This window comes from Dasypus novemcinctus, chromosome 28 (assembly GCF_030445035.2).
Source record: "Dasypus novemcinctus isolate mDasNov1 chromosome 28, mDasNov1.1.hap2, whole genome shotgun sequence".
In the NCBI taxonomy this organism is placed as follows: Eukaryota; Metazoa; Chordata; class Mammalia; order Cingulata; family Dasypodidae; genus Dasypus; species Dasypus novemcinctus.
The window spans coordinates 34,075,310-34,088,118 of NC_080700.1; the positions used below are offsets into that span (position 1 = coordinate 34,075,310).

Below are 12,809 nucleotides of genomic sequence, written 5' to 3' on the forward strand. Positions count from 1 at the left end.
CAGTTGAACCTCTTTTAAATAATAAAGAGGTTCCTCTAGACTGAGAATTCATCTCACCCAAAATGTATAAATTATTCTTTTTTCCAAATCTAGATCATTTGAAATGTATTTGAAGACAATAATATAAAGAAACTGTATAGTAGAATATTTTATTTAGCAAACATTGCACTACTGTGAGCCCAGTCCTGTGGTGCTAACATTTTGGGGATAGAAAAAATAATAAATATATATATGTCAGGTATAGATTAATCCTGTTATGAAGAAAAAGAGAACGGAGGTGTGGCTGCCAAGAGGTCTAAGGTACAGACTGAGAATTGGCAAAGTAATGGGCCATAGTTGGAGAGGGATGTGGAAGCCAGGAAGGGCTTTTAAGACGAACAGTATTGTGGTATGTGTGTCATTTCTTAAGTTACTTTTTTAATATCATTCGCTTATTTCCACTACTTTTTTCCCTCCTGTAATCCATTTCTAGAAACTCTTAATTCAAAAGCTAAAACTGTATCTCTTTGTGTTAAGAAATAGAGAGTTTAGGGGAATCTGTAATGCCAGTAACTTGTTTGACAATAATTTTAAACCTATCAGATAGAACTAAACTGAAGTCACATAGACAAAAGAATTAAGTAAAACGTAACCAATTTATTAAAAAACTGAAAGATTTGCCTGATAACTAAAATAAGCTTTTATTCTGTTGAAGACTCAGGAGTTGTACTGTAACTAAGTCTACTCAATAATATTTGAATATCTCCTGTTATGTTGAAAACTCCGTATAGAGTGCTAGGTATGCAGTAGTGAACAAAAAAAGACTTCATCCCTACATTCATGGCATCTATAGACTTGTTTCTTTCTTAAGCTTATATTATTGAGGTCTTAAATACTACAGAGGAACAGACGTGGCTCAAGTGGTTGAGCGCCTGCTTCCCACTTGGGAGATCTTGGGGTTCGGTTCCCGGTGCTCCTAAAAACAAAACAGCAAGCAAATGAAAAAATAAATAAAAAACAACTCAGGGGAGCCGAAGTGGTCTTAGTTGTGGAGCACTGACTTCCTACATCCAAGATTCCAGGTTCATTCCCCAGCCCCAGTATCTCAAAAAAAGAAAGAAAGAAATACCGTAGAAGATAAGAAATTCATTTAAAGAAATTCTTTCTATTAAATTTATCATAAAATGAAGTATATTTTTATTATTAATCAAATGGCATGGATCTTAAATATTATTACTATATTATTTAGGTTTAATGTATGTATATCCCAAAGGGGCTTTCAGATAATTTTAGGGCCACTAGGAATAAAAAAGTAGTCCTCAATTTTGGCCACATAATAGAATTACCTGGGAAACTTTTAAAAATTCTTAGTCCAGACTCCTCCTCAGGCTAGAATCTCTGAGGTTAGGCCCCAACTATTTTTTTTTTTCTTAAAAAAATACTGTTTAAATAGAAGCAGAGGGACTAAAATGCTTCCTGACCCCTGAGAATGGATTGGTTACGTATTTTAAGTATATCTGAAAGTTAAGACAGAATCAAATGTATTAGGCGATAGATTATTAAGTTCTAAACAAAACGCACAGTCATTTGTAGAACCAATCTTTTCAGGATTCAAAGAGTTAAGTATTTCGTAGAGCAAGTAAGATTACTATCTCAAGCTGTCTGCTGATCCTTAAGGAAAAAAATCAGTAAAGTAATTCATACTCCCCTTTTTTTAAAAAAAAAAATAGGGAAGACAACCTTGCCAGTAATTTCTCATTTGAATGCCTTTTGGCATAGCTGTAATAGAGTGTGCAAATATCTAGGAATTAGACAATATAAAAGTTTGTCATCAGGAATTACGAACTGAAAAGACCGTATAACCATATGGAAAGCATTATAGCCCGAAATAATAGTTTTGTAATATATATTAAATGCCAATCCATACTATTTATTCTATAATCATTTCTCATTGAATTTTCTTTCTCTTTCACAGAAAATGCATGGAAAGAAGAGATGAGTACTATTTCCACTAAGGCCTAAACTTGCCTACCGCACAGATAGTCCTGATCAGGCAACATACGAATGGCCCAAGGAAGCCACCAAATTGACTTTCAGGTTTTACATGACCTGCGACAAAAATTCCCTGAAGTACCCGAAGTTGTTGTATCCAGGTGCATGTTACAGGTCAGTGTTCAGCGGTTTCTGAATTTATTAATACATACCTGGTATCTGTTTTAAACACTGGAAGATGACTTTTAGATTATCTTCTTGTTGGTGTTAACTTGATGGTGGTACCCTGCTGTAATGAAAAGAGATGAGCTCTGCTGTCTGATAGTTGCATGACCTTTGATGAGTTATTTCAGTGTTCTGTACCCCCTATAAGGTGGATAAGACCTGCCTCATAGAGTAGACTTGAGAATTTGGTGCAATCTGAATGTAAAGCCTTGATATAGAGATCTCTATTTACCTGGCTAAGAACTTGCTTCTCTTCTCCCTCTCCTGTTTTGCCATAAAAACTTCTTAAAATTTCAGATCTTCATAGAAAAGTAAGAAAAACGTTAAATAAATTGTCAGGAAACTGGATTCTAATCTAGTTTCCTAAATGGGTACCCCAAGCATACTCAGCATGTAATATGCCCACTTTATACTTCAGGGGTTTTTTTGCCTGTGAAATGTAATAGTTTGGCTGGATGGTACCCAAGGTATCACTTCTTAAGAAAAATGTTTATCATTTTAAATTTAATTTGTAAGTTTTCCCATTAATATTTTTTAACCTCTCATGATTTCTTACATAGTTCTTAGCTCTAAATACTTAGCAATAGTTGTGTCCTCCTATTTGATTAAACTGGAATCTTTCAAAAACTTTCCAGTTTGTTAACAATAGAAATATAAAAAGAATTGGGGCTCAGTGAGACAAATCATTTTTGAAGTTTACAGTTCTATGAAATTTCCAAGCCTACACTGGATATCAAAGAACTACATTTTGTTCACACTCTTAGCACCTTTTTTGTCTGCACTTTTATTTATTCTACTTGTCTTCAGTCAAACCCAATTTTGGCCTCTCTGATCCATCCTCCTCATTACTGCCCAAGTGTCTTTCCAAAGGCAATATTTGTCATATACTTGCCTGCCTAAAACCTCACCCTTGTTCCCAGGCCCTTCGGGGTCAAGGGCACACTAGGTCTTGTGTGGTCTGGAACCTGGTCTTCATGTGCAGCCAGAGCTCTCTCCCAGTCCCACCTCCTCACACCCCGGGGCTTAGCCATCCTGAGCTGCTTGGAGTTCTTTAGACATGCCTGGTTGTGTCTGTGGTGGTGAAGAGCGTATGTTTTGGTGATAAACATAAGTTCAAATTTTTATATTCACTAGCAGTAATTTAATTAACTTCTCCTGACCCTCATTTTCCTTAACTGTACAATTGGAATAAAAGAAAACTTCACACAGAGTTAAGTGTGATACAGAATATAAAGCCACTAGTAGAGAACCCTACTCATAGTAAGTGCTCAATAAATATCACCGCCAATACTAATAGCAGTAATAATAGTAGAAGGCCCATAATAAATATTTGGTTAATGAATTAATAGTTCACAGTTAGCAATATAGGATAGGAGAGAAGAAAGTGAGAGAGGGAAAAAGGAGAAAGAGGATCGTGGGAAGATGGTAATGGACTAACAGGCAGAGCTGAATGTGTTCACAAAAACAACAGAGAAAGGGCCAACAGCTGTCCAAGGGACCTGCTTTGGGGGTCAGCAGACCAGGAGAGTGCTACATAGCTCCCAGGAGGGTGAGAGACAGAGCATCGAAGAAGCCAGAACAGCAAACATGAGTTACCAAGCCCTGATGGCAGTGGGGGGAGGGCTCCCTCCCCCACCCCCAAGATGGTCATTAAGCTGGGGTAAAACCCCTGGCTCACTGCAGCCAACTGAGAGGGGAGCAGGCATCTTCCTCTCTGTCAGCTGTTTCAAAGGAAGAGGGAGGGGATGTTGGGGTGCTTTTTTCTTCAGTGAATTCATCCAGCAGAGCCCACTTGAACCTCCAATCTGGAAATTTAACACAGGAACACAGGAAAGCCAAGACTGAAACACCTCTGTGGAAAGGTACACTGAGAAGTGCCACCTGCTGGCCAGTCTTGAAATTACCTGGACAAAAACTGTTCCAGCTTTCTGTATCCAACCCCTGGGAGAAAACCTGCGCCCCACTAGTGAGGCCCTGGCCCGATTTTGAAAACTTAAACTGGACCATTTTAAAGACTGAGAATAAGTTGAACCAAATATCAAAGAAGAACTGTGGAAAGAAAAAAAAAATAGGCAAGAGAGAGAAATTGGCCATCAGAGTAAATTCACCAGCATATTCAGATGCCTGGACATCAGTAAAAAATTACAGGAAACGGACTTTGGCCCAGTGGTTAGGGCGTCCGTCTACCATATGGGAGGTCCGCGGTTCAAACCCCGGGCCTCCTTGACCCGTGTGGAGCTGGCCATGTACAGCGCTGATGCGCACAAGGAGTGCCGTGCCACGCAAGGGTGTCCCCCGCGTGGGGGAGCCCCACGCGCAAGGAGTGCGCCCGTGAGGAGAGCCGCCCAGCGTGAAAAGAAAGAGCAGCCTGCCCAGGAATGGCGCCGCCCACACTTCCCGTGCCACTGACGACAACAGAAGTGGACAAAGAAACAAGATGCAGCAAATAGACACCAAGAACAGACAACCAGGGGAGGGGGGGAAATTAAATAAATAAATAAATCTTTAAAAAAAAAAAAATTACAAGCCATACTAGGAAACAGAACGATATGGCCCAGCCAAAAGAACAAACCAAATATCCTGAAGAGATAGAGGATTTAGTGCAGTTAGTCAGTGATAATCACACAACTCACCTAAATCACTTCAGAGATTGAAAGAAAATATGACTAAAGAAATAAAGGATACTAAGAAAACACTGAGAGAGCATAAAGGACAATTTGAAAACTTGCAAAGAAAAGTAACAGACCTTATGAGAATGAAAGACATGATGAATGAGATTAAAAATACATTTAGAGGCACATAAGAGCAGATTTGAATTGCTTGATTATAGAACTAGTTATTTCAAAGACAACACATCTGAACTGGAAAAGACTGGGGAACTGAACAAGAAAAGAATGGAGAAAATGGAACAGAGTCTCAGGGAATTGAACAATACAAAACACACAAACTTTCATGTTATTGGTATACCAGGAGGAGGAGAGAATGGAAAAGGGCAGAAAGAATATTTGAGGAAATAATGACTGAAAACTTCCCATTCCTTATGAAGAACATAAATATCAATATCTAAGAAGGACAGTGAACTCCAAACAGAAAAAATCCTAATAGGCCTACTCCTAATATTCAGGAGTAGGCACCTAATATTCAGAATGACAAATATCACAGACAGAGAAAGGATTCTGAATGCAGCAAGAGAAAAGCAAAGCATCACGTACAAGGGAAACTTGTTAAGATTAAGTGACAACCTCTCATCAGAAACCATGGAGGAGAAAAGAAAGTGATATGATGTATTTAAGGTACTGAAAGAAAAAAACTGCCAGCCAAGAATTCTATATCTGGCAAAGCTGTTCTTCAAAAGTGAGGGTGAGTTCAGAGTCTTCACAAACAAAAGCTGGTAGAATATGTTACCAAAAGACCAGATTTGCAAGAGATACTAAAGGGGGTACTATACCCTGAAAGGAAAAAACAAGGCTGAGAGATTTGGAGAAGAGTTTAGAAATCAAGACTAGTAGGAACGGTAAACTACAGGATAAGACAGGCAGTAAAATGATATGATAACAGAGAGCTGAAGGACAAAATGGATGAAGTAAGTAATGCCTTTACAGTAATAACACTGAATATTAATGGATTGAACGCCCCAATCAAAAGACATAGACTGATAGAATAGATTTTTAAAAATGAGTCATCTATATGTTATTTACAAGAGACCCACCTCCGATGTAAGGGCATAACCAGGCTAAAAATGAAAGGTTGGGAAAAGGTATTCCATGTAAATAATACTCAAAAAAGAGCTGGAATAGACCAGATAAATGTAAAATAACATTATACTGTATGAACAGTAATTACTCAGTGCCACTAGCAGATTGTTCCTGCAGTCGGTATTCTGTAATTTTTTTCATACAAAATAAACACTTTTAATTGAGGAGGACTGGAGAAGAGATATATTTTTGGATAATTCATTTTTCTTTAACCATTATACTCTTTAAATAATCTACCTGGATAAATAATGATTTGGCATAACTACAGTTGAACGAGATTTTGTGTTTTTCTGCCTCATAAAATTATGAGTTGGCAAGTTGTTACCTGCTCTAATTCATTCTAATAAGATATGAGGAATTCCCAAATAGAAATTTGATTATCCAGAAAGAATTATGGCCTAAATAGAAAAAAACTAACCAAGCCAATAATTAATTTATTTCATTCTTAGAGATTATATCCAATAGTTTGATCTGTATTATAAAAATTACAATTATGTTATAATTTCTATTATGTTTGAATTATCATTTACATTTATAAATGTTGCTATGTTATCTATTTTTTATAATTGATTATATTAAATCTAACCTGGCCTTGCTTTCCAGTTTAAAATTTGTAATTTCTTTCAATCTATTTTTCTGTTTATTTTACAATTTTACAATAAAGGTCTTTTTAATAACTCAGAGAAAAAGCCATTGATTATACACTTTGGATCAATCATATGGTATGTGAGTATATCTCAATAAAACTGCTTAATAAAAAAATAAATAATTGTGCAAGGATAGCCAGAAATAGCTATATACAGCAGGGGAAACAGAGAGATTGAGAGGTGAGGAATTAATATGTATCAATAAAATTTTTATTTGTTTTTAAAAAGGGGGAGGGTAATGAGGATGGGATGAGAAGTTAAAGAGAGTATGGAGGAAGAGCAGAAATATGGGGAAAAGATAGTCACCTGAAGCTCCCTTTCCAAATAAAATGGAATTTTGTGGTAAAATAAAGCTGTACTTGGAGTGAATCATTGAAAAACTAATATCACAATACGTAGGTTCTTCAATAAAATTGTCTGAGACTTGATTGGTATTAAAAAAGGGAATTTTGAAGTACCTTGACTAAAGGTATCAAAGCCTTTTGTACAATTATTAAAAATATTTTCAGAGACAAAGATGATCTGTAAGTACTCTTACAGTATGCTCTTCAGGATGTATTACGTTTAGAAAATGATGCAGAGCAATGTATATTTCCCCACCCCTCTCACCCCCAGTTTGCATAAAGAAATAATGGAAGGATTAAAGCAAAACTGGGTAAGCAGAGGTGGCTCAAGCATTTGGGCACCTCCCACCCACATGGGAGGTCCCAGGGTTTGGTTCCCTGTGCCTCCTAAAAAGAAGACAAGCAGACAGAGGACACAAAGAACAAACACAGAAAGCAGACAACAAGCACAACAACGAGGCTGGGGGAAAGAAATAAAATAAATCTTTTTTTAAAAATTGATAAAAATGGTTACCCATAGTGGGCATAAGGGAACAGGCCAGATAGGGGACAGTTAGGAGTGAAACTCTTTTTTATGTTGTTTCGAATCCATGAAGTAAATTACCTATTCAAAAAATAATAATAATTAAGCATGTTTTTACTTTATCAAAAAACAAAAAAATAGATGATTTTGAATTTCCTTCAAGTGCCCAGTAATGTCACCTTCACTGTGTTAATATGGTTTTACAAAAACAAACCCCCTAAAGTATTCACTCTTAACACCTACTGGTAACTAAAATGAAATGTTTTCATTTCAGTTGAGTTGATAATCATTCTGGGCATCCAGATAATATGCTTTGTAGTTGATTTAACAAGAAATTTCTGAAGAGAAAGGAATGGAAGCTAGACACAAAAAGACAGCTATTGTATGATTTTGCTGTTATGAACTAAATAAATTGAACAAACTCATGGAGTTAGTAGCTAGAATATAAGTTACTAGAAAACAGAATATGGTTAGAGAATTGGAGGTTTAATCTGTGTATAATTGGTAAAAAGGTGTTAGTATTTGGAAATGGGATGGAAATGGTGAAAGCACATCCATAGGATTTGTAATTATCGCTAACGTTGAGTGTGATAGTGGGGGGTTTTTTTGTTATGCTTTGCTTTTTGTTTTGTTTGTTTTTGAGTAATGAAAATGCTGTAATATTGAATTGAAGTGATGAATGCACAACCCTGTGATTATACCAAATGCCATTTATTATATACTTGAGAGAAATTATATGGTTTATAAGAAAAAAAATAGGGTGGGTTGGGGAAAAATACATCAAATGTAAGTTATAGACTGTAGTTGGTAGTAATACTTTGATGATGCTCTTTCATAATTTGTTACAAATGTTTCTCAACAATGCAAGGTGTTTGTGGTAGGGTGATACATGAGAGCCCTGTACGGTTATGCACCTTTGTTTTGTAAGTTCACGACTTTTACTAAACACTTAAAGTTTATGTGTGTTCATGTATGAATGATATACTTTAATAAATTGTTTTTAAAATAAAAAAGAAAGAAATGGGGAGGGCTTCTCTGGGAATATAACCGGGGTATAAGTCTTCCCAAATTTGGCAAAACAGTTTTATACTATAAAGGTAGATTAAGCACCTCTAAATGTAGTATGAACATCTATTGATTTGAAGACAGCCTTTTTTGGGGGGGCTGCTCTCTCTCTCGGTTGGGTGGTCTTCTGTCCTTCTCTTGAGATCCTCCCTTTAATGTACTGGTTCTGAACTTTTTCCAGATTTAAAAAACAAAACAAAACATGCAGAATATAAGAAATTAGAGTTAAGTGATCACATATGTTGCCATTCCCTTCTATGTGCATTTCCATATTAAACAGCTTGCTTCTTAGGAGGAGAACAAAAGCATCTTCATTGTTGTTCTCCTTTTGACTTTATTTATGGCTCAGAACCCTACTCTCATCATTTCCTTGTGCTATGGACTCTCTACAATAGTTATATTAGCAGCAGCTGTCATTTGTATCTTTAAATTTTATTTCATATTTGGTAGTTGTCATAGTGTAAAAATACTGCATAGTTGGCACTTGAAATTTTTTCCTGTTTATTGAATTTTTCAGTATTATCTGGATGTGATTGATCTGTAGTTTGAAATTTGCTACTTGATATTTTTCAAAAAATGCATCATAAATTGTTCACTGAGTATTTATAAGACTTGATATTTAAATACCATATCCTTCATTGAATCCTTTTCAGATGACCTCCACCCATAGTTCTCATACATAATTCCATTACAACACCTATCATTCTGTATTACATTTAATTGTGTGCCCATTAATTTTCTCTAGTCTGTGTGATCCTTAAGAGCAGAGATTTATATTCTTTTCTACTTGCCTAGTGCATACTCAGTAAATGTTGGTTGAAGAAGGGAATGGATCAGAGTTTGAGAGGGATGCTCATAGGTTGGACTTTGATATTTTGGGATCTTTGTAGAGCTTAAGGCAGAAATGAAAGAGGAACTGGAAGTAATGATTCCGACTTTTCTGCAGCTCTGAAAAGAATACATATTTATGACTATATATAGAAAAGCAGGACAAACCTTTTTAAAATGGGCATCCTATCCCTTTTTATACATATAAAGGGAGGTCCTATAAATATATATGTCCTGTAAGAATAACCAGGACTTCTTTAAGAAATGGCTAATTCCAGGCCTTTGGTAGGAAATATACCATCTATCATATCAGAGAGCAAGGAAGCTTTTGAAAGACAACTGGGTTCATGTCACATGCACACAGTAGGCAACCTGGAGGGAGGTTCCCACTGGCCCTCTAGTGGTTCAAAACACATCAAAGACATTAAAGATACATGAGTTTATGATAATACCCAAAAAAAAGCTCGTAACCTTTGGATGTTACTAGAGTAGAGCACCAATTCAGTATACTGAAAACTGGTGAAGAGAAGAAATATATTTATCCTATCTCTTCTGTACAGAGTAACCAAATAGTTGGAGAGAGCAAGTTCTTCAAGGAAGAATGGCAGCTTAATAAATGTAAAAAGAATCTTAGATTTTAGGATATTACCAATATCATTTTTCAACCTTTAATGAAATCATGTTTCTGAACAGTGATCCTCAGTGACTGATAAAATCATTAGATGGTTCAAACCAACAAAATCTGAATCTATCACTCAGCTTTAAAATTACAAAAGATAGGGAAACGGACTTTGGCCCAGTGGTTAGGGCGTCCGTCTACCACATGGGAGGTCCGCGGGGTCCGCGGTTCAAACCCCGGGCCTCCTTGACCCGTGTGGAGCTGGCCCATGCGCAGTGCTGATGCGCGCAAGGAGTGCCCTGCTACACAGGGGTGTCCCCTGCGTGGGGGAGCCCCACGTGCAGGGAGTGCACCCATGGGGAGAGCCGCCCAGCGCAAAGGAGGGAGCAGCCTGCCGAGGAATGGCGCCGCCCACACTTCCCGTGCTGCTGACGACAACAGAAGCGGACAAAGAAACAAGACGCAGCAAAAAGACACAGAAAAAACAGACAACCGGGGGAGGGGAAGGGAATTAAATAAATAAAAATAAATCTTTAAAAAAAAAAAAATTACAAAAGACAGGCAGACATTTTGTGCCTTCGGAAATGCAATAAGAAATAGACCCTATGAAAAATTGTTTCCGAACATTCTAAATTGAACCTGATCAGGCCTTGAGATAAAACACCCGTTCCCAGTGGCATACAGAGGATAAACACATGACACCACAAGGTACAGTCATCCAAATCCAGAATGTGGGAAATTCTATTGGGCAACTGATTCCGTTTCTTCAACAAATGGTTAGAAAAATGATAAAAGGAGGAGGGGTAATTGTTTTAAGTAACCTGAGAAGCATATTGACCAAATAAAAATTTTTATCCTGATTGAAACTAACTGTAAAACTACATTTATGAGGGTAGCATATAATTGTGAGTATAATTAACAGCTGAATTGTGTGCATGACTGTGGTTGAAAAGGGAAGTTTAAGATCATGTATGTCACTAGAAGGAAAGCTAGAGGATGAAACATGGGACTTCATAACATAGTGAACCCTGTTGTGAATGATGAGTGTGGTTAATAATACAAAATAAGAAATTTCTTCCGTGAACTAGAATACATGTGTCACTATCACAAGGGTCAGTAATGAGGTCATATATGGGAAAAATACACCTCATGCAAACTGGACACCTCATGTAATATTTTAGTATTCTTTTCCTCACTTGTAACAAAGGTACCACATCAATGGTAAGTGTCAGTATTAGCGGGGTATAAGGGATATGGGATTTCTAAAAATGATTTTGATGAGTTCACAACTCTGATTACACTGAGAACCATTGTACACTTCGGATGGATTGTATGGTATGTAAATAAAAACTGCTTTTTAAAAAGAAACATGAGGGAAACGGACTTTGGCCCAGTGGTTAGGGCGTCCGTCTACCACATGGGAGGCCCGCGGTTCAAGCCCCGGGCCTCCTTGACCCGTGTGGAGCTGGCCATGCGCAGTGCTGATGCGCGCAAGGAGTGCCGCGCCACGCAGGGTGTCCCCCGCGTAGGGGAGCCCCACGCGCAAGGAGTACACCCATAAGGAGAGCCGCCCAGCGCGAAGGAGGGAGCAGCCTGCCGAGGAATGGCGCCGCCCACACTTCCCGTGCCGCTGACGACAACAGAAGCGGACAAAGAAACAAGAAACAAGACGCAGCAAAAAGACACAGAAAACAGACAACCGGGGGAGGGGAGGGGAATTAAAGAAATAAAAATAAATCTTTAAAAAAAAAAAAAAAAAAAAAAAAAAGAAACATGAGATAGTCAGGGACATTTATTTAGATGATATTTAAGTAGTGATTTCTTTTTAAGGTACGATAATGACATTATGGGAGTATGTGTGTTTTAAGTCCCTGTTTCTTAGGGATACATTTTGAAGTATTTACATATGAAATGCTTTGATGTGTGAGACTTGATCTAGCTTGGTTATGGGATAGGGAATAGCTGGGGCACGCATTGGTGAAAAACAAGTTGCCTCATGTTGATAATACTGAAGATGGGTGATGGGTATATGGGAGCTTATTTATTGTTTCTTTTTATGTATGAGAACTTATAGTCACTTCTACTTATGTATGTGTTTCAGAGTTTATGTAACAAAATGTTTAGTAAAAAGCACATTTCCTTTAATCCTGTTGTAGCCTTTTAAAATTTCTGGAAGTTCTTTTATGTTTTGCTGGTAAAAAAGTGATGTCTGTAGAGGATAAATAGCCTAAGGACACACAGTTATGGCATAACTTGGGCTATAGAACATTGCTGTTTAATATGAAAATATTAAATGATCAAAGATTTTAAAGAATTAATGGGATTTTGCGAGCCCACGAGGATTAAAGAGGAGAACTTTATAAATATGACTATCGGTCTTTTAATAAAAGAGGAAGTATGAGATTTGATTTGGTAGGAAATATACATTCTAATTTGGGAATGTTGGCAGAAAGAAGGTGAGAAGAAGATAGGTCTCTGAGAGCTGTGGCTTAGAAGGGAGAATAATTTACTGAAAATGGCAAAAAAATTAAATGAAAAGAATGGCAATAAATTAGCCTGAGCTAAAGCACCAGTGAGGTCTGGTCAAAAAAAAAAGTCTGACTCTGATAAGGAGTAATCCATTGATAAAAATTGCTCTCAATTTTTAAATTTTATTTGGACAACTAGTTTATATCAATTCAGAGTTATGAGTGGGATAAAATGATTTTTATAGCTTTTGAGAGATTTAAATTGTTGGTTAAAAAAAATAAGTCAAACCTTAATCATCTTTTCTTTTACATTTCCCATTCAAACTGTGGACTATTATTTCTTAACAAGACTTGAAGCTACCTT

The 12,809-nt window shown here is 37.0% G+C and overlaps 1 protein-coding gene across 6 annotated transcripts in view; it reads left to right on the forward strand.

Annotated features, from left to right (window-relative positions):
- Positions 1 to 12,809, forward strand: part of TAB2 (TGF-beta activated kinase 1 (MAP3K7) binding protein 2) — an 84,920-nt gene that overhangs the window by 45,830 nt on the left and 26,281 nt on the right. For all 6 annotated transcript variants that reach the window (XM_058289703.2, XM_058289701.1, XM_058289702.2 and 3 more), the window contains one exon: positions 1,955 to 2,145. In XM_058289703.2, the coding sequence (XP_058145686.1) occupies positions 2,044 to 2,145 (102 nt within the window). In that variant the 5' untranslated portion in view covers positions 1,955 to 2,043. The remainder of the gene's footprint in view (positions 1 to 1,954; positions 2,146 to 12,809) is intronic.